The sequence below is a fragment of the Argopecten irradians genome, chromosome 1 (genome assembly GCF_041381155.1).
Source record: "Argopecten irradians isolate NY chromosome 1, Ai_NY, whole genome shotgun sequence".
NCBI classification, from domain to species: Eukaryota; Metazoa; Mollusca; class Bivalvia; order Pectinida; family Pectinidae; genus Argopecten; species Argopecten irradians.
The window spans coordinates 47,141,061-47,165,589 of record NC_091134.1 but is presented as its reverse complement, the minus strand read 5'-3'; the positions used below and the strand labels follow the sequence as shown (position 1 = coordinate 47,165,589).

At 35.8% G+C, this 24,529-nt stretch overlaps 1 protein-coding gene across 1 annotated transcript; it reads right to left on the bottom strand.

Moving 5' to 3' along the window:
• Positions 1-54: 54 nt before the first annotated feature.
• On the bottom strand, positions 55-24,039 carry LOC138330289 (uncharacterized). The gene is made up of 6 exons (XM_069277789.1): positions 23,809-24,039; positions 22,507-22,560; positions 14,521-14,877; positions 14,048-14,236; positions 13,266-13,344; positions 55-453 (listed from the first exon to the last, which is right to left on the bottom strand). The coding sequence occupies exons 1-6, from the start codon at positions 24,026-24,028 to the stop codon at positions 288-290; spliced, it is 1,065 nt and encodes a 354-aa protein (XP_069133890.1). The 5' UTR covers positions 24,029-24,039; the 3' UTR covers positions 55-287.
• Positions 24,040-24,529: the final 490 nt, after the last annotated feature.

Sequence of the window (24,529 nt, the reverse complement as noted above, 5' to 3'; positions counted from 1 at the left end):
ATATTTTCAAAGTATCAGTAAAGCAAAAACTTTGATGTTTTCAAAATATTGTTTTATTTCTCATATGGACCGTTTTAACAATTTCCTGGTTAAGGTATGTTGATAAAACTGCATTGTCCGAGATAACGTATGAGATACCTTCTAAATAAACAAAATGTGTACATGATTCTAGGCTATAATATAGTATAATATGTATAAGTTAATAAAAGATATACAATAGTACGGTTACATCATTCATTGGAGGTGGCATAATTGACACGCTATGACACAATAGCGGGGGAGGATTGTCATTTAGTCTCTATAGCCATATTGACGTAAGTTTGTCTGGTAGATATTTCCTCGTACGTATTGGGGAGTTCTACACGTGCCTGGTCAAGGCTGTCGTAGTGGACAGTGTCCGGTGCAGTCATTCCACTTGTGCTCGATTTCGGATTATTCACTAACGCAACTCGTCTGGAAAAAAGAGTGATATGTCTGTATCCTTCAATTTAAGGCCAAGATACCTACCCTGGGAATTCTATACTTGTGGTTTGATGACAAAGTACATTGACGATAAAAGGAACAAGCAATTAACTTTTTCAAGTACCATTCTAACAAATAATGATAACGCTATATTATGGGTTTTGCCATGAAGCAAAGGTATACGCATTGCATGAACCATGCTTACATATTGATCACATACCGATATAGTCCATCTACTTGCCGTTTGTACAACACAATATAAATAATTCACCACAAGTACAGAGACTACTATAGTCAGAATACATGTACCTATCTACTTACCGTTTGTACAGAAGTATATTAACTACCCACCACCAGTATAGATACCGCTATAGTCAGTATACCTATCTACTTACCGTTTGTACAGAAGTATATTTGACTACCCACCACCAGTATAGACACAGCTATAGTCAGTATACCTATCTACTTACCGTTTATACAGAAGTATATTAACTACCCACCACCAGTATAGACACCGCTATAGTCAGTATACCTATCTACTTACCGTTTGTACAGAAGTATATTGACTACCCACCACCAGTATAGACACCGCTATAGTCAGTATACCTATCTACTTACCGTTTGTACAGAAGTATATTAACTACCCACCACCAGTATAGACACCGCTATAGTCAGTATACCTATCTACTTACCGTTTGTACAGAAGTATATTAACTACCCACCACCAGTATAGACACTGCTATAGTCAGTATACCTATCTACTTTACCGTTTGTACAGAAGTATATTAACTACCCACCACCAGTATAGACACTGCTATAGTCAGTATACCTATCTACTTACCGTTTGTATACAGAAGTATATTAACTACCCACCACCAGTATAGACACTGCTATAGTCAGTATACCTATCTACTTACCGTTTGTACAGAAGTATATTAACTACCCACCACCAGTATAGACACCGCTATAGTCAGTATACCTATCTACTTACCGTTTGTACAGAAGTATATTAACTACCCACCACCAGTATAGACACCGCTATAGTCAGTATACCTATCTACTTACCGTTTGTATATAAGTATATCAACTACCCACCACCAGTATAGACACCGCTATAGTCAGTATACCTATCTACTTACCGTTTATATATAAGTATATTAACTACCCACCACCAGTATAGACACCGCTATAGTCAGTATACCTATCTACTTACCGTTTGTACAGAAGTATATTACTACCCACCACCAGTATAGACACTGCTATAGTCAGTATACCTATCTACTTACCGTTTGTACATAAGTATATTAATACCCAGTAAAACTATATCCCACCACCAGTATAGACACCCTATAGAACCTGAGTCAGTATACCTATCTACTTACCGTTTGTACAGAAGTATATTATTACTACCCACCACCAGTATAGACACTGCTATAGTCAGTATACCTATCTACTTACCGTTTGTACAGAAGTATATTGACTACCCACCACCAGTATAGACACTGCTATAGTCAGTATACCTATCTACTTACCGTTTGTACAGAAGTATATTTAACTACCCACCACCAGTATAGACACGCTATAGTCAGTATACCTATCTACTTACCGTTTGTACAGAAGTATATTAACTACCCACCACCAGTATAGACACCGCTATAGTCAGTATACCTATCTACTTACCGTTTGTACAGAAGTATATTAACTACCCACCACCAGTATAGACACCGCTATAGTCAGTATACCTATCTACTTACCGTTTGTACAGAAGTATATTGACTACCCACCACCAGTATAGACACCGCTATAGTCAGTATACCTATCTAGATACCGTTTGTACAGAAGTATATTAACTACCCACCAACAGTATAGACATTGCTATAGTCAGTATACCTATCTACTTACCGTTTGTACAGAAGTATATTAACTACCCACCACCAGTATAGACACCGCTATAGTCAGTATACCTATCTACTTACCGTTTGTACAGAAGTATATTAACTACCCACCACCAGTATAGACACCGCTATAGTCAGTATACCTATCTACTTACCGTTTGTACAGAAGTATATTAACTACCCACCACCAGTATAGACACCGCTATAGTCAGTATACCTATCTACTTACCGTTTGTACAGAAGTATATTGACTACCCACCACCAGTATAGACACTGCTATAGTCAGTATACCTATCTACTTACCGTTTGTACAGAAGTATATTAACTACCCACCACCAGTATAGACACTGCTATAGTCAGTATACCTATCTACTTACCGTTTGTACAGAAGTATATTAACTACCCACCACCAGTATAGACACCGCTATAGTCAGTATACCTATCTACTTACCGTTTGTACAGAAGTATATTAACTACCCACCACCAGTATAGACACTGCTATAGTCAGTATACCTATCTACTTACCGTTTGTACAGAAGTATATTAACTACCCACCACCAGTATAGACACTGCTATAGTCAGTATACCTATCTACTTACCGTTTGTACAGAAGTATATTAACTACCCACCACCAGTATAGACACTGCTATAGTCAGTATACCTATCTACTTACCGTTTGTACAGAAGTATATTAACTACCCACCACCAGTATAGACACCGCTATAGTCAGTATACCTATCTACTTACCGTTTGTACAGAAGTATATTAACTACCCACCACCAGTATAGACATTGCTATAGTCAGTATACCTATCTACTTACCGTTTGTACAGAAGTATATTAACTACCCACCACCAGTATAGACACCGCTATAGTCAGTATACCTATCTACTTACCGTTTGTACAGAAGTATATTAACTACCCACCACCAGTATAGACACCGCTATAGTCAGTATACCTATCTACTTACCGTTTGTACAGAAGTATATGTATATTGACTACCCACCACCAGTATAGACACTGCTATAGTCAGTATACCTATCTACTTACCGTTTGTACAGAAGTATATTAACTACCCACCACCAGTATAGACACCGCTATAGTCAGTATACCTATCTACTTACCGTTTGTACAGAAGTATATTAACTACCCACCACCAGTATAGACATAGCTATAGTCAGTATACCTATCTACTTACCGTTTGTACAGAAGTATATTACTACCCACCACCAGTATAGACACTGCTATAGTCAGTATACCTATCTACTTACCGTTTGTACAGAAGTATATTAACTACCCACCACCAGTATAGACACTGCTATAGTCAGTATACCTATCTACTTACCGTTTGTACAGAAGTATATTAACTACCCACCACCAGTATAGACATGCTATAGTCAGTCAGTACTTGTAAATAATAACCCCACACATAAGACACTTACCAGTTTGTACTTACCGAAGTATAAGTATATTAACTACCCACCACCAGTATAGACACCGCTATAGTCAGTATACCTATCTACTTACCGTTTGTACAGAAGTATATTAACTACCCACCACCAGTATAGACACCGCTATAGTCAGTATACCTATCTACTTACCGTTTGTACAGAAGTATATTAACTACCCACCACCAGTATAGACACCGCTATAGTCAGTATAACCTATCTACTTACAGTTTGTACAGAAGTAAGTATATTAACTACCCACCACCAGTATAGACACCGCTATAGTCAGTATACCTATCTACTTACCGTTTGTACAGAAGTATATTAACTACCCACCACCAGTATAGACACCGCTATAGTCAGTATACCTATCTACTTACCGTTTGTACAGAAGTATATTGACTACCCACCACCAGTATAGACACCGCTATAGTCAGTATACCTATCTACTTACCGTTTGTACAGAAGTATATTAACTACCCACCACCAGTATAGACACCGCTATAGTCAGTATACCTATCTACTTACCGTTTGTATACAGAAGTATATTAACTACCCACCACCAGTATAGACACTGCTATAGTCAGTATTAACCTATCTACTTACCGTTTGTACAGAAGTATATTAACTACCCACCACCAGTATAGACACCGCTATAGTCAGTATACCTATCTACTTACCGTTTGTACAGAAGTATATGTATATTGACTACCCACCACCAGTATAGACACTGCTATAGTCAGTATACCTATCTACTTACCGTTTGTACAGAAGTATATTGACTACCCACCACCAGTATAGACACCGCTATAGTCAGTATACCTATCTACTTACCGTTTGTACAGAAGTATATTAACTACCCACCACCAGTATAGACACCGCTATAGTCAGTATACCTATCTACTTACCGTTTGTACAGAAGTATATTAACACTACCCACCACCAGTATAGACACTGCTATAGTCAGTATACCTATCTACTTACCGTTTGTACAGAAGTATATTTGACTACCCACCACCAGTATAGACACTGCTATAGTCAGTATACCTATCTACTTACCGTTTGTACAGAAGTATATTAACTACCCACCACCAGTATAGACACGCTATAGTCAGTATACCTATCTACTTACCGTTTGTACAGAAGTATATTAACTACCCACCACCAGTATAGACACTGCTATAGTCAGTATACCTATCTACTTACCGTTTGTACAGAAGTATATTAACTACCCACCACCAGTATAGACACCGCTATAGTCAGTATACCTATCTACTTACCGTTTGTACAGAAGTATATTAACTACCCACCACCAGTATAGACACTGCTATAGTCAGTATACCTATCTACTTACCGTTTGTACAGAAGTATATTAACTACCCACCACCAGTATAGACACTGCTATAGTCAGTATACCTATCTACTTACCGTTTGTACAGAAGTATATTGACTACCCACCACCAGTATAGACACTGCTATAGTCAGTATACCTATCTACTTACCGTTTGTACAGAAGTATATTAACTACCTACCACCAGTATAGACACTGCTATAGTCAGTATACCTATCTACTTACCGTTTGTACAGAAGTATATTAACTACCCACCACCAGTATAGAGACACTGCTATAGTCAGTATACCTATCTACTTACCGTTTGTATAGAAGTATATTGACTACCCACCACCAGTATAGACACTGCTATAGTCAGTATACCTATCTACTTACCGTTTGTACAGAAGTATATTAACTACCCACCACCAGTATAGACACTGCTATAGTCAGTATACCTATCTACTTACCGTTTATATATAAGTATATTGACTACCCACCACCAGTATAGACACCGCTATAGTCAGTATACCTATCTACTTACCGTTTGTACAGAAGTATATTAACTACCCACCACTAGTATAGACACTGCTATAGTCAGTTTACCTATCTACTTACCGTTTGTACAGAAGTATATTGACTACCCACCACCAGTATAGACACTGCTATAGTCAGTATACCTATCTACTTACCGTTTGTACAAGTATAGTATATTAAGTCTATCTACCCACCCACACCAGTATAGACACTGCTATAGTCAGTATACCTATCTACTTACCGTTTGTACAGAAGTATATTACTACCCACCACCAGTATAGACATTGCTATAGTCAGTATACCTATCTACTTACCGTTTGTACAGAAGTATATTACTACCCACCACCAGTATAGACACTGCTATAGTCAGTATACCTATCTACTTACCGTTTGTACAGAAGTATATTAACTACCCACCACCAGTATAGACACTGTATAGTCAGTATACCTATCTACTTACCGTTTGTACAGAAGTATATTAACTACCCACCACATATGACAGCATAGTCAGTATACCTATCTACTATAGTATATATACCCACCAGTATAGACATGCTATAGTCAGTATACCTATCTACTTACCGTTTGTACAGAAGTATATTAACTACCCACCACCAGTATAGACACTGCTATAGTCAGTATACCTATCTACTTACCGTTTGTACAGAAGTATATTAACTACCCACCACCAGTATAGACACTGCTATAGTCAGTATACCTATCTACTTACCGTTTGTACAGAAGTATATTAACTACCCACCACCAGTATAGACACTGCTATAGTCAGTATACCTATCTACTTACCGTTTGTACAGAAGTATATTATACTACCCACCACCAGTATAGACACTTGCTATAGTCAGTATACCTATCTACTTACCGTTTGTACAGAAGTATATTAACTACCCACCACCAGTATAGACACTGCTATAGTCAGTATACCTATCTACTTACCGTTTGTACAGAAGTATATTAACTACCCACCACTAGTATAGACACTGCTATAGTCAGTTTACCTATCTACTTTACCGTTTGTATAGAAGTATATTAACTACCCACCACCAGTATAGACATGCTATAGTCAGTATACCTATCTACTTACCGTTTGTACAGAAGTATATTATAACTACCCACCACCAGTATAGACACTGCTATAGTCAGTATACCTATCTACTTACCGTTTGTACAGAAGTATATTAACTACCCACCACCAGTATAGACACTGCTATAGTCAGTATACCTATCTACTTACCGTTTGTACAGAAGTATATTAACTACCCACCACCAGTATAGACACTGCTATAGTCAGTATACCTATCTACTTACCGTTTGTACAGAAGTATATTACTACCCACCACCAGTATAGACACTGCTATAGTCAGTATACCTATCTACTTACCGTTTGTATAGAAGTATTTTACTACCCACCACCAGTATAGACATTGCTATAGTCAGTATACCTATCTACTTACCGTTTGTACAGAAGTATATTAACTACCCACCACCAGTATAGACACCGCTATAGTCAGTATACCTATCTACTTACCGTTTGTACAGAAGTATATTAACTACCCACCACCAGTATAGACACCGCTATAGTCAGTATACCTATCTACTTACCGTTTGTACAGAAGTATATTAACTACCCACCACCAGTATAGACATTGCTATAGTCAGTATACCTATCTACTTACCGTTTGTACAGAAGTATATTAATTACCCACCACACAGTATAGACACTGCTATAGTCAGTATACCTATCTACTTACCGTTTGTATAGAAGTATATTAACTACCCACCACCAGTATAGACACTGCTATAGTCAGTATACCTATCTACTTACCGTTTGTACAGAAGTATATTAACTACCCACCACCAGTATAGACACTGCTATAGTCAGTATACCTATCTACTTACCGTTTGTATAGAAGTATATTAACTACCCACCACCAGTATAGACACTTGCTATAGTCAGTATACCTATCTACTTACCGTTTGTACAGAAGTATATTAACTACCCACCACCAGTATAGACATTGCTATAGTCAGTATACCTATCTACTTACCGTTTGTACAGAAGTATATTAACTACCCACCACCAGTATAGACACTGCTATAGTCAGTATACCTATCTACTTACCGTTTGTACAGAAGTATATTAACTACCCACCACCAGTATAGACACTGCTATAGTCAGTATACCTATCTACTTACCGTTTGTACAGAAGTATATTATTACTACCCACCACCAGTATAGACATATAGACATATAGTCAGTATACCTATCTACTTACCGTTTGTACAGAAGTATATTAAACTACCCACCACCAGTATAGACACTGCTATAGTCAGTATACCTATCTACTTACCGTTTGTATATAAGTATATTGACTACCCAACACCGGTATAGACACCGCTATAGTCAGTATACCTATCTACTTACCGTTTGTACAGAAGTATATTAACTACCCACCACCAGTATAGACATGCTATAGTCAGTATACCTATCTACTTACCGTTTGTACAGAAGTATATTAACTACCCACCACCAGTATAGACACTGCTATAGTCAGTATACCTATCTACTTACCGTTTGTACAGAAGTATATTAACTACCCACCACCAGTATAGACACTGCTATAGTCAGTATACCTATCTACTTACCGTTTGTACAGAAGTATATTAACTACCCACCACCAGTATAGACACTGCTATAAGTCAGTATACCTATCTACTTACCGTTTGTACAGAAGTATATTAACTACCCACCACCAGTATAGACACTGCTATAGTCAGTATACCTATCTACTTACCGTTTGTATAGAAGTATATTAACTACCCACCACCAGTATAGACATGCTATAGTCAGTATACCTATCTACTTACCGTTTGTACAGAAGTATATTAACTACCCACCACCAGTATAGACATTGCTATAGTCAGTATACCTATCTACTTACCGTTTGTATAGAAGTATATTACTACCCACCACCAGTATAGACACTGCTATAGTCAGTATACCTATCTACTTACCGTTTGTACAGAAGTATATTACTACCCACCACCAGTATAGACACTGCTATAGTCAGTATACCTATCTACTTACCGTTTGTACAAAGTATATTAACTACCCACCACCAGTATAGACACTGCTATAGTCAGTATACCTATCTACTTACCGTTTGTATAGAAGTATATTGACTACCCACCACCCAGTATAGACACCGCTATAGTCAGTATACCTATCTACTTACCGTTTGTACAGAAGTATATTGACTACCCACCACCAGTATAGACACCGCTATAGTCAGTATACCTATCTACTTACCGTTTGTATATAAGTATATTAACTACCCACCACCAGTATAGACACTGCTATAGTCAGTATACCTATCTACTTACCGTTTGTATAGAAGTATATTAACTACCCACCACCAGTATAGACACTGCTATAGTCAGTATACCTATCTACTTACCGTTTGTACAGAAGTATATTAATTACCCACCACCAGTATAGACACTGCTATAGTCAGTATACCTATCTACTTACCGTTTGTACAGAAGTATATTACTACCCACCACCAGTATAGACACTGCTATAGTCAGTATACCTATCTACTTACCGTTTGTACAGAAGTATATTAACTACCCACCACCAGTATAGACACTGCTATAGTCAGTATACCTATCTACTTACCGTTTGTATAGAAAGTATATTAACTACCCACCACCAGTATAGACACTGCTATAGTCAGTATACCTATCTACTTACCGTTTGTACAGAAGTATATTAACTACCCACCACTAGTATAGACACTGCTATAGTCAGTATACCTATCTACTTACCGTTTGTACAGAAGTATATTAACTACCCACCACCAGTATAGACATTGCTATAGTCAGTATACAGTAACCTATCTACTTACCGTTTGTACAGAAGTATATTAACTACCCACCACCAGTATAGACACTGCTATAGTCAGTATACCTATCTACTTACCGTTTGTATAGAAGTATATTAACTACCCACCACCAGTATAGACACTGCTATAGTCAGTATACCTATCTACTTACCGTTTGTACGAAGTATATTAACTACCCACCACCAGTATATATGACTGCTATAGTCAGTATACCTATCTACTTACCGTTTGTAAGAAGTATATTACTACCCACCACCAGTATAGACATTGCTATAGTCAGTATACCTATCTACTTACCGTTTGTACAGAAGTATATTAACTACCCACCACCAGTATAGACATTGCTATAGTCAGTATACCTATCTACTTACCGTTTGTACAGAAGTATATTGACTACCCACCACCAGTATAGACACTGCTATAGTCAGTATACCTATCTACTTACCGTTTGTACAGAAGTATATTAACTACCCACCACCAGTATAGACATTGCTATAGTCAGTATACAACTATCTACTTACCGTTTGTACAGAAGTATACGTATATTAACTACCCACCAGTATAGACACCGCTATAGTCAGTATACCTATCTACTTACCGTTTGTACAGAAGTATATTAACTACCCACCACCAGTATAGACACCGCTATAGTCAGTATACCTATCTACTTACCGTTTGTACAGAAGTATATTAACTACCCACCACCAGTATAGACACCGCTATAGTCAGTATACCTATCTACTTACAGTTTGTATATAAGTATATTGACTACCCACCACCACCAGTATAGACACTGCTATAGTCAGTATACCTATCTACTTACCGTTTGTACAGAAGTATATTAACTACCCACCACCAGTATAGACACCGCTATAGTCAGTATACCTATCTACTTACCGTTTGTACAGAAGTATATTGACTACCCACCACCAGTATAGACACCGCTATAGTCAGTATACCTATCTACTTACCGTTTGTACAGAAGTATATTAACTACCCACCACCAGTATAGACACCGCTATAGTCAGTATACCTATCTACTTACCGTTTGTACAGAAGTATACGTATATTAACTACCCACCAGTATAGACACTGCTATAGTCAGTATACCTATCTACTTACTGTTTGTATATAAGTATATTAACTACCCACCACCAGTATAGACACTGCTATAGTCAGTATACCTATCTACTTACCGTTTGTACAGAAGTATTTTAACTACCCACCACCAGTATAGACACTGCTATAGTCAGTATACCTATCTACTTACCGTTTGTATAGAAGTATATTGACTACCCACCACCAGTATAGACATTGCTATAGTCAGTATACCTATCTACTTACCGTTTGTACAGAAGTATATTAACTACCCACCACCAGTATAGACATTGCTATAGTCAGTATACCTATCTACTTACCGTTTGTACAGAAGTATATTGACTACCCACCACCAGTATAGACACTGCTATAGTCAGTATACCTATCTACTTACCGTTTGTACAGAAGTATATTAACTACCCACCACCAGTATAGACATTGCTATAGTCAGTATACCTATCTACTTACCGTTTGTACAGAAGTATACGTATATTAACTACCCACCAGTATAGACACTGCTATAGTCAGTATACCTATCTACTTACTGTTTGTATATAAGTATATTAACTACCCACCACCAGTATAGACACTGCTATAGTCAGTATACCTATCTACTTACCGTTTGTACAGAAGTATATTAACTACCCACCACCAGTATAGACACTGCTATAGTCAGTATACCTATCTACTTACCGTTTGTACAGAAGTATATTAACTACCCACCACCAGTATAGACACTGCTATAGTCAGTATACCTATCTACTTACCGTTTGTACAGAAGTATATTGACTACCCACCACCAGTATAGACACTGCTATAGTCATATATATATACTACTTACCGTTTGTACAGAAGTATATTAGACTACCCACCACCAGTATAGACACTGCTATAGTCAGTATACCTATCTACTTACCGTTTGTACAGAAGTATAAGTATAGACACTGCTATAGTCAGTATACCTATCTACTTACGTTTGTATAAAGTATATTAACTACCAGCAGTATAGACACCGCTCTAGTCATAATATATATCTACTTACCATTTGGACAGAAGTATATTGACTACTCACCACCAGCATAGACACCGCTATAGTCAGTATACCTATCTACTTACCGTTTGTACAGAAGTATATTAACTACCCACCACCAGTATAGACACCGCTATAGTCAGTATACCTATCTACTTACCGTTTGTACAGAAGTATATTAACTACCCACCACTAGTATAGACACCGCTATAGTCAGTATACCTATCTACTTACTGTTTGTATATAAGTATATTAACTACTCACCACCAGTATAGACATTGCTCTAGTCAGTATACCTATCTACTTACCGTTTGTATAGAAGTATATTGACTACCCACCACCAGTATAGACACCGCTATAGTCAGTATACCTATCTACTTACCGTTTGTATATAAGTATATTGACTACCCACCACCAGTATAGACACCGCTATAGTCAGTATACCTATCTACTTACCGTTTATATATAAGTATATTAACTACCCACACACCAGGTATAGACACCGCTATAGTCAGTATACCTATCTACTTACCGTTTGTACAGAAGTATATTAACTACCCACCACCAGTATAGACACCGCTATAGTCAGTATACCTATCTACTTACCGTTTGTACAGAAGTATATTAACTACCCACCACTAGTATAGACACTGCTATAGTCAGTATACCTATCTACTTACCGTTTGTACAGAAGTATATTAACTACCCACCACTAGTATAGACACCGCTATAGTCAGTACACCTATCTACTTACCGTTTGTACAGAAGTATATTAACAACCCACCACCAGTATAGACACCGCTATAGTCAGTTCACCTATTTACTTACCGTTTGTACAGAAGTATATTAACAACCCACCACCAGTATAGACACTGCTATAGTCAGTATACCTATCTACTTACCGTTTGTACAGAAGTATATTAACTACCCACCACCAGTATAGACACCGCTATAGTCAGTATACCTATCTACTTACCGTTTGTACAGAAGTATATTAACTACCCACCACCAGTATAGACACTGCTATAGTCAGTATACCTATCTACTTACCGTTTGTATATGAGTATATTGACTACCCACCACCAGTATAGACACTGCTATAGTCAGTATACCTATCTACTTACCATTTGTGTATACGTATATTAACTACCCACCACCAGTATAGACACCGCTATAGTCAGTGTAAGTATCTACTTACCGTTTGTATATAAGTATATTGACTACCCACCACCAGTATAGACACTGCTATAGTCAGTATACCTATCTACTTACCGTTTGTACAGAAGTATATTAACTACCCACCACCAGTATAGACACTGCTATAGTCAGTATACCTATCTACTTACCGTTTGTACAGAAGTATATTAACTATAGACCACCTACCTATCTACTTACCGTTTGTACAGAAGTATATTGACTACCCACCACCAGTATAGACACCGCTCTAGTCAGTATATCTATCTACTTACCGTTTGTACAGAAGTATATTAACTACCCACCACCAGTATAGACACCGCTATAGTCAGTATACTCATCTACTTACCGTTTATATATAAGTATATTAACTACTGTACCCACAGTCACCACCAGCATGGACACTACGATTGTTACAATTATTGCAACTGAAATGACAACAAGAGAACTAGAAATGCCGTATGAGTATTATTATCGGTAAATCCTGATTATGTTTGAAAGATGCTCCACCGACGACAGAGCATAAACGACACCCATCATTTGAACAATAACTGATGTTTAATCGTGTATATGTGTCTTATTAACATAAAAATATATACAAAATAATTTATTTTGCTTTGATCCATGCACAATAAGTACTTAATTCCATATAGGGCATAGTGCCATCGATTTTTTTTCGGGATGCAATTAATTGTTTTTGATAATATTATATATTTATCTTGAAATAAGATAATAAGTTCAAACTTTTCAATGATGTAATGGTGTAAAGCAAGTAACTTTTGTAACTGAAGAAAAATACTAATTCGTCTGATTCTTTTTGATAATGAAAAATTACCATTCGTCAGCTGTGGAGCATCTTTAAAAGACTAGATGCATCGGATGTTTATGCTTTGTTCCATACATTTTAATCAGGAATTAATTCCCCACTAGATTTTTCCGCTTAAAACCTGTATATTGCTTATTTTAACATGTTTCAGAGTATGAGTAATTAGATATTGCTAAAATTCTACCTCGTGTAAAATCATTTGATACGAAAACATCGTTATCTGTATAATATAGAAAGTATTATTTCGGTCTACATGTTATGAAAGAAGGTCATTTACTTTTTACTTGCTTCATTTGTTAACCTACCGAGACTGAGATCGGATTCACCACACGTACAACCCCTGTACGTGCCATCAGTCGTTATAAACGTTGTTCTTGGTATTGGCGAAATCGATGATAGTGATGTTGTTGTCGTCCCTGCTTTCGTTGTCAATCTAATTGTTGAAGATGTGTGCGCTGTTTTAGGTTCTTCGCACGTCACATTCATGTTTTTATCTGAATAGGAATACGGAATTCAATATCTATGCATTTTTGGTTTTAAATACTTCATTCCTAAATTAGACATAGGGTGCGCCATTGATACTATCAACATTCATAAAACAATGTAAAAACTTGTTTAATCGTTTGCATCCATTGTCAATAAAATCAATACAATACTCTGTATATTCTCAAAACAACTGATCAAACACTGTTATTCTTAAAACTGATATGATAAGCATTATTGACGTCCTTTTCACGATATGTTACATGTAAATACTAAGTAGTTTCTAGAACTTTACTTGAGTCAATGAAGATGCAGTATCCAGAGTTCCACTGGATGTTGTTATCCACTCTAGACAGCGTTATGTTGACAAGCTCGTTGACAGCAAATTCGCTGTATCTATCACCAGGAATTTGTTGACACCTAATTTCAATATATGTATTACCAGGAAGTCTGTCAAATTTAAGTATACTTCCACATCCAGTCGACGGTGCTGTATCAGGGTAACCAGTAGTTTGTATGGCGACAGGAACTGTGTGTGCCTGAGCTAGTCGTACTGTACAGTGACAACTGTCGCACCCCAACACTCCTGTATCGTACGTATCCACGACCACACGGTCTACAGTTAGTGTCCCACTCCTACACATCGGTAACACTGAAAACACAGATAATGATAAACACATATGATGGATTTACAAATAATCTGAATTGTTCAATTGATTATATATTTATATTCACGTCATTTTTTCACCATTGTAAACAATTATCAATCATGTCACAGTGGAAGGATTTAATAATGTAACGTTATTTGTACATTTAATGACATCTATGTTATAGTCTAGTAAATTAGGTTTTTTTTTAATTTTTGTCATCAACTGTAGAAAAGTAGAAATACATCCGCTGCCAATTTGGGCACGATTACCAGCTTCCTTTATAACTTTCAATTGTATATGAGGGGATCTTTCATTTCAACAAATTTTATTGCAAATAATATGCAAATGGATTTGGCAACAGGCAAAGCCTATATTAGCCATCTCCAAACAAATCCGGTATAGTACAAGTATCGACAAAATATTTTAACATTTAACATTACATTATGAATGAATACTATTATTAGTGTATTCCTCCAACCTATCACAGTAGAAAAATCTAAAAAAAATCTTTTAGTTTAATATTTATTCTGATATACATTGTAATAAATATGTATTTTTTTCTTCATCACAATTGTCACAGCCATGCAGTAGAGTTTTTGTGTTAAAATGTGGATGAAGAATATTAGGGTTATGTATTTTGGTTCTGAGTGATGATCTTTGTTCATTAAATAATGGACATATAAAAAGATAGTGCTAGGCTTTTTCATCACCAAGGCCACAAGAACAAATTGGAGAATCTTCAAATGATCGCAAAATAGGTCAGAATTTAGATGTCTAGAGGAATTTCTGAGCTGGCACAGAGTAATATTCATAATTCGAGAACCTTTGTTTATAAAGGTATTTGTTACATCAGGTTCCATTTTATTAGTGTTCAAAAGGAGTGTTTTAAATTGAGCGACAGTATTAATATTCAATAAGTCAAAGTTTAAAACGAAAGAATTAAATTCCCTAAAGGTACTTGGAAAAAACTAGTATAGTAACTTGCAGTTCTGCTCATAGAAATATCAAAATATCTTGTCATTCTTAGTGGATATCACTCATTTTCAGGCTGATATAAAAAATGGTTGAACAATTTCAATCAAATGCTGTGGAGTAAAGCCACGGAGTACCTTAAACATCAGAATAAGTTTGTGCTTTTGACGCCGATCAGAGAGAGATTTCCAAGCTAGTTTTTTTATAAAGTATATCATGGGAGGTAGCTCTGCGCAATCCCGTTATAATCCTAGCAGCTTCTAAGTGAACAGACTCTGGCGGAAGTTTACATTGTTCAGTATAGTTATCCCATAAAACATTAGCATATTCTAAAATAGGTAAAATATAACTTTTATGAATGTTTAAAAGAGTTTTACGTGACACTCTTTTTTTAATTAGTTCCTTTTAAATGCTTTCTGGTATACATACTCTATGTGGTGAGTCCATTTACAATCGTCAGAAAGTAAAACTCCTAAATGTCTATGTGTGCTAGCTGTATGAACCGTGTTATTGTCAAAGTATATATCGGGATGAATTACGTTTCGTTTCCTTGAAAATATTTATGATTCAGTTTTTGTGGGGTTAAACTTTATGTCCCATTTCAGAGCCCATATACTTATATTTGAAAGATTTTGTGAAAGTGTATGGGCAGCATAGATTTGGTTATAATCAATTACTTCACTAACCGAAGTGTCATCTGCAAACAATTTGCAATCACTATAGTCCAGGTGCCAAATGGTGATTTTCCACCCAACCTAAAAAAAATAGTTCGCATAAAATGTTTTTGCACAGAAATGTTCTTTAACATGTCCTCCATCAGAAACTGGATGATGCCACCGTGGCATCATTGGGGAAATTGAAATATTCAAGATGGCGGACAAGATGGTTGACAAACTGCAACATTGATATATTTCAATCCTAATTTGATATTCTTGCTATAAAATCATCAATTCTTTATGCTCTTCGATAAAATTTTGTGTACATATTTGTCATAATGTCATTGAACAGAATTCTTAATATAATAAAGTTAACTCTTGTAATTAATGTTTAATTAATAAGTTAATTAACATAATTTTTAAATAGGTTATTGTATGATAAAATTGCTTTGATTCATTAGTTATTACATGTAGATTGGTATTTTGTGTGGTTTTGTTTAAGACAATATTTTACATTTCGCTGGTTTCGGTGTCTATAGCGTTTTAATTCTACCTTTTTGCCCATTACATGATCATAAAAGGCGACCTTTGGGGCTTTATATATTCTTTTCTTCCTAACGTCTTCCTTGACACCACCTCACTTTTGGCCGCCTTAAGTTGACCGTTTAGAAAGGCTCTGGGAACTATTACTTGCACGAGACACGTCTCTTTACTGTAAACGTACTTATTTTAGCGGTATTGAACCATCGAACTGCGTTATTTTATATCTGCGACGATAAATAATAATTTACAGATGTTCGCCTTGCGCTACAATACGTATGCTTTTTACAGAATACACATGTACATTGTTTCTGCTCTTGCTTAGCATTCAACAGAAAGAGAGTGAGACGACTTTTATACATGTAGCCGATGTCAGTATATATGACCGACTGTGATGTTCTCCCATTGTATTTGGCAACATGTTTCAGTGAGAATGCATTGAAATGTTTCCACCATTAAAAAAGGCACTCTTGATCATATCACAGCCACCCGAACAAAAGGCATCCAACAAAGCAACATATGTAAGGTAGACCGTTCTTAAAATGACATTTTCTGTGAAAAGGGCATTATACGTAATCAACCAACCAACACTTTTAATATTTACAGATTTTCTTCTACCCAAAATGGAATTACCCATTCAGTAGTCATTTTGAAAGATATAGGAATAACCTCATGTGATTTTTAGCAATATAACTAATCTTATTATAATTATTGGTAAGATGACATGTTCAGTCGTACCTTGTGAATTTGTTCTGCAGGTAGGGTGTAAGTATTTAGTATTGTACCTGCTGCACCTATTTCATGATCGTAAAAGGCGACTAAGTGTATGATCTTATCTTTTATCTTCTTCCTAACTGACGTCTGACTTCTAACGTCTCCCTTGACAACGCCTCACTTTGGGCTTTCGGTTGAGCACTCGTCCCTGTGAGAAAGGTTCTGGGTTTGGTCCCTTGGCGGAGACACACAAAAGTCTGTAAAAGTGGTAGTTTCTGCTCCTGCTTAGTGCTCAGCATACCGGGAGTGGGACGAGTGGTTCGTCCGTAGACAGTATAATTTGACTGGGAGGGTTGTATTTCTTGGTGTCTTGGTGGCATGCTTCAGTGATAGAACAAAGGGCAAGAGTTCCAAAATTTCCACTATACAAGAAGACACAACACAAATATACCAGTCTCCCAAAACACCCCCTCACTTCTTAACGCAATACAGCGCATACATGAGAGGCCGTCTCAACATAACCCTGCCTGTTAACAGGACGTTACTTTAATCATAATAAAAAAAAACACGACAAACAAACTAGTTTATTATGCAATACATCTTTATCATAAAATGAAAATACACACTTCTTGAAATTGATTTTTTTATAAAAAACAAGAATAACTTTTTATTTAAATATAAACATAGTGTATTGCCTAACTATTTGATGGTATAACCTGTAATAACGATGTTTTGCATGCTTCAATATGTAATAAGCAGGAGCAGAAACTACCACTTTTTAAAGACTTTGGTGTGTCTCGGCTAGGGGACAGAACCCAGAGCCTTCCTCACAGGGGCGAACGCTCAACTCAAGGCCAAAAGTGAGGCGGTGCCAAGGGAGGCATTAGGAAAGATAAAAGAGAAAAGATAATATCCTAAATTTAGTCGCCTTTTACGATCATGCAATAGGGGCAGCAGGTAGAATTCTAATGCCCTACCTGCAAGGCCAACGAAATCACAACCCTCGGGGCAATTCCTGAATGTCCTACCCTCGGCAAGCCTCGGGTTAGACGTTCATGAATTACCCCTCGGGTTGTGATTTCGTTGTCACACCCTCTAGGTAGGGAAAGATTCTATTAATCACAGCCCACGCGTTCACATTAAAATGACAACGGGCAAACAGTCGTCCCCATTCCCTTTGTACTGACCAGACACTGCGACATTTTAGAGTAATGTGAGGCTCGGCTAGGGGATGTATTCCCCAAATGGGCGAGAGTTCAACTCTGCCAATTTAGGCAGCGATGTTGGAAAGACAAAGAAAAGATACCAAAATTTAGTCGCCTTTTACGATAATGAAGGGACAGCAGGTACAATTATTATGCCCTACATACAGAGCAACTGGACAAACTTTCAAGACAGATATTCAATTATTATTTAGTATAGAATGGATGCCTTTGTTTCGTAACCAGTTTGAATATAATTGATATGCACAAAGATGTTATGAGGCATTGAACCATCAAAATGTCCATAAAACATATGATTCAGTACTTCGACAAAACCATTTCTTAACCCATTTTAATGTACAATATACTTGAAAACGATATCAGTTGAAAAATATACATGTAGCAACTGTAAAGGGTAATGCTTACTAATGATATATTCATTTCCAAAATAGTTACCAGATAAAAATGTTTTTAAATATTTTTATTCTGGTTTTGTGTAATTTATTGGTTATACATGTATTAACTAGCTTGAATGTAACAACCTTAGAAAACAAGTTTTAGTTAATTTGATATGGGAGTCCAAAATGACAACATTCCAATATAACGAACATGAAAAATCTTTCTGTGGGATGTTTGATTGCATTACTATGGTTTTTTTTTTTAACTTTTTAAAAAATGTTTGATTTAATAAATGGAGTTGAACATCGTTTTGATAAAGGGAGTGAAAGCACTGGTTTGTCCATTGTTAGTATAATGTGACAGGGTGGGGGCGTTTTGTTATCCCATTCAATTTAATAACATTTACCATATTGAGATGGGGGTATTAGTTTATAACGTCCTATTAACAGCCAGGATCATGAAGATAGAAAATAGATCTTTATCTATGTCAATACATAATACACACAAGTGTTTATTGTATGTAAATGGATGTGGGTATCAATTTATTCTTAAATAATTCAATTTTGCTTGTTACAAGCATTTTCATTGGCCTACAATTTACTTTATCAGCCCATAAATGAAAACAATGGCGTCGTCGTTTGTCACGATGCTTCTGATTGGCTGAGATGACGAAGTAATGATTTCATAGCCAAAAGCCAAAATGAATTTTTAATATAGAAGAGATTATCTTTAGTAAATTGAATTATTAGGATTAATTTGAATAGATTTGTTATATTATGGAGATATAACACAAAAGCCTGAGTGTCGTAAACGGCTTCGCGGTTATTTAAAGTACACTCAGATTTTTGTGTTATATCTTCATAACATAAAAATCTATTCAGGTTAATCCTTAATTAACATTAATTTAAATAAGTGTTTAAGATTGGGTTATATGACAAGATAGTTGTCCTTATTTCTGTTATTCGGGATTATTAAAACGTTTTGCTACTACCAAAACAGTATAAACTAGTGTTTAAAACAAAGGGCTTAGTTTTATAAAATGTCGGTAAAATGATCATATCAAATCTTTTTTTTTTCTGAAAGTATAGTAAATTCATAAATGCATTATCAACGACTTCTCTTGGCATTTAAATCATATTATAACAAGTTACTAGTCACTTAGCATTGAAATTGGTATTAATTGTATGTCTAGCTGTTTGAGAAAGAAGTACGTAACTAATTTATTTCAAAATACAATACCTTATAGTGATTACATAGTCCAAAGAATATTGATATGATGCTTGTATGCTTCCTATATGCTAACATTAGTTTATATTGTTCGTTAATTTTGGCTGCTGTAATTTCCGCCGCCGCACTGTTGTTTTTTGGCCTGTAGGTAGTACAATATAATTGTACCATCTGCCTTCTATTGCATGATATCTTAAAATGCGACTATATTTCGGATATTTTCTTTCCCCATGTTCCTAATTGCTTTTTTTCTTCTTTATGTCTCTCTTGACATCACCTCACTTTGCGCAGTTGAGCGCTTGCCCTTGTGGGGAAGCTCTGGCTACTATTCTATAACCCAGGATAAAATAAAAAAAGATATCCTAAATTTAGTCGCCTTTTACGATCATGCACAGGTACACTTCTGATGTTCTACCTGCAGGACATTCGTAACCAGTTTGTGTGATGTAGTAAATATTGTTTCCCGGATGATCGTCCTTAAATATGCTATTATGTTTAACGTTGCGCAATATAAGTAATATTGTTCATTTTTCGACAAAATAATGACGTAAAATAACTGATTCTGAAAATTAGTTTTTATCGGATTTTATTTTCTATCAAAGAATATGCATCTATCTTGCAAATTTAAGAAAGAAAACTTATCTTTTGCAATTACGTTACATTTAACTCTAATTTATTTGACTTATACCGTTTTTGAGAACGTTCATGGCGGCCATCTTGAATATTTTCAATTCCCCAAAGATGCCAAGGTGGCATCATTCGGATTCTGATTAAGCACATCCTACTGCAACATAATCAGCAAAAACATTTTATGCGAACTATATTTTTGGGTTTTCTGGTTGGCACCTGGACTACTAGTAACAATATTAGTTATATCGTAAATATATAATAGAAACAAAAAAGGGCCTAAGACAGATCCCTGGGGGACTCCAGCATTAACAGTTTTAAAGGTAGAGAAAATGCCTTCATTTAAAACACGTTGCTTCCTGCCAGTAAGATAATTTCTAAACCACCCTAATAATTTCCCTTTAAAACCACAAGATTCTAATTTATATAATAGTCCATCATGCCACACTCTATCAAATGCTTTACTTATATAACAGAAAACAGACCGAACTTCTTTTTCTTTGTCTAATGAGTCAGTGATATTATTGCAGAATCACCGGGAATGAAGCCAGACTGATGTCTAGTGATAACTTCACAATCACGTAGGTAATTATAGAGATACTTAAAAATTACTTATCTTATTATTTTACTGAAGCAAGAGGTGACAGAGATGGGTCGATAGTTGGAAATATCATTTAATCACCTTTACCTTTGTATATGGCATTGATGTTAGCAGTTTTCCCTAGCAAAGGAATACAACCGATTTCCATAGTTTTATTGCAGAGAAGGGTGAGATGAATAGAAATAGAGGGTGTCAATAGTTTTGTGAATTTTGGGACAATCCCTTCAGGTCCCGCAGGTTTCTTTTCATTAAGATTAGAAAGCTGATCTTTGATATCCTGTTCAGTAAATACAATATTGTCAATCTTAAAAGGAAACTCGGGAGGAGGGGGAGAAGGATCAAGATCATTAGAAGAAGTGGAGATTGAAGAGAAGTATGTATTTAGGTGTTCCGCTTTTTCACAAGGATGTTGGAGAAAAGACTCATTATGTTTTAGAGCCGGGATAGATATTTGCTTATTATCAATTTTAAAGAAAGATTTAGCAATTTTCCACTATTTATCTGGAGACAAGTTATTATCTTTTAACGATGATTCAAGTTTCATGAAATAATTTTGTTTTGTTTCTCTAATTAGATCAATAGTTTCATTTCGAACTAATATGTACCTTTCCCATTGAGTAGGGGAATTTGAATTAATAGCTGTATGTATAGTATATCAATAAATAATGCAAGCATTAGCGAGTTTTATTGTACCGTTTGTGAATCCATCGAGATTCGCCCTGTCAGTGCAAATGGTGGAATCAACACCTGAAAAGTGAAAGAGTTAATTTATTACACACTTAAATCAACTAAAATTTACATAAATGACGGCTTTAATTTAAACATATCAATTCCTTAATTCATATTCAGATCAATCTTATTTTCCTTACATCCCATCAATGCACTGACGGATATAAAAGAAGGGAGTTAACTCTAAAAGATCAGAATGCATTGCCTTTTGATTGACATTATCACAATCATGTACAAGTAAAACCTGCCCATTGGTCACTCTATAGTATCTCTCTATAGTATCTCAACTCTTTACACTAACAGCGATATTTTAACTTCTCATTACAAGTAGGCTGTAACACTTGTTTTTTCTACACTAATTACATTATCTAAGAGACGAATTTAATATCTAAGTTTTCTTTCTCTGACTAACACGTTCATCCCTACGAGGAGAAAATCGGAAAATGACAGTTGACAGTATAATATGACCTCTTGATTTATATCACTTGGTGTCTTATTGATAAGGTTGTGGTACAATGATATACTCTCGCCCACTTTCACGATACACACACATGCTCCACATAGTCATAGGATGTTGTAAATCTACCTTATTGTCCGATACAGGATTATTATTTCTTTGAAATGGTTTATGAATGAAATATCAAAAGAAATATAATTGATTTTACATATGCATAAAATTGTTTATTACATAATCCGCCTGATATCCAGTGATTTCGCCCGTGTAATATTTTTGCATGTGTCACTAGTGCAATATAACCTAGAGCGATTTTCATTGGATGGAAATCCATTGTAACGTCAGACAGAAACATTAAAATGACGTCAGGAAAAATGACATGGCGTCAGAATTACGATGACGACGGAACAAAATGGCGGCCTCCACTGGATTTTCGGAATACATTTTGACGTGAAATTCTTTGTAATGTAGGTTTTTGTAGTTATGTGATAAAAGCTTCTTAGACTCGTTTAATAAAATATCATGTGAAATGATCACTCATATAAGATTCTCTCTATATATTGATACTTATAGATGCAAGTTAAAAACACAAATAAATACGTTTTCTTAGAAATTTAACTCCATATTTGAAAAACTCGGACTAAGTAATTTTATCACTATTGAGAATCACTCAAATGGATTAAAATTTCAGTATCTCTTATTACCAAATGCATTTACTTGGCAGTGCCATTTTTTACAGAATCTCTCTTACTATGACATAAATCTGAACATATGTTGACGTGAACAAAAATGTAATATTAACTTCCTCGTACCTGTAAAGTAGTAGATCTCCAGTAGTACCAGGTACGTACATGTATACCTCAGTAGGTGGTGTCTATCTCGTCTGTTGCTCATCGTTTCGATATCAGTCATGAAAATGGTGTAACTCTTCTCAGTAATAAGTCCACAATGATCAATAAGATGTGTTGCATCCAAACAACAAAACAAGGAAGTGTAAATCCCGACAAAAACAACAATGCCTTTAGTATGCATGTTACTTAATAAAGTACATGTACCCCGTTAAGTCTGAATTGAATAGCTGAGTGGAGTGCAGCGAGGCAAGACTTTAAAAATAAATGTACATATATGTTGCACTATTGCCTAGTAAGAATAGAGGAGAGGGACACACTGGTATTGAACACGATTATTTTATATTAAATATCAAGTTGTCTTTGTCAGATTTAGTTTGCTAATGTTTTGCTTATTATTTAAGAAAAGAACTATGAATCCTATTAAAACTTTTTGAATCGCGTTTTCTGTACGTGTTCTTATTTTAGTACCCTAATTTCAGCGATTATCAGCTCTTTCGATTATTTAAGTACAGTTCTAACATTTGTCCGAACTGTCATTATGTATACGTATAACAATATCATCTACGAGCGCTAAAACTTGAGTGCGCTAATTCAAGAACACGTACAGTATCTATATATATACAAACTATAAGAGATGTTATCTTCATCTTAAAATGTGGCATATATGACAAGTGACAAGTTG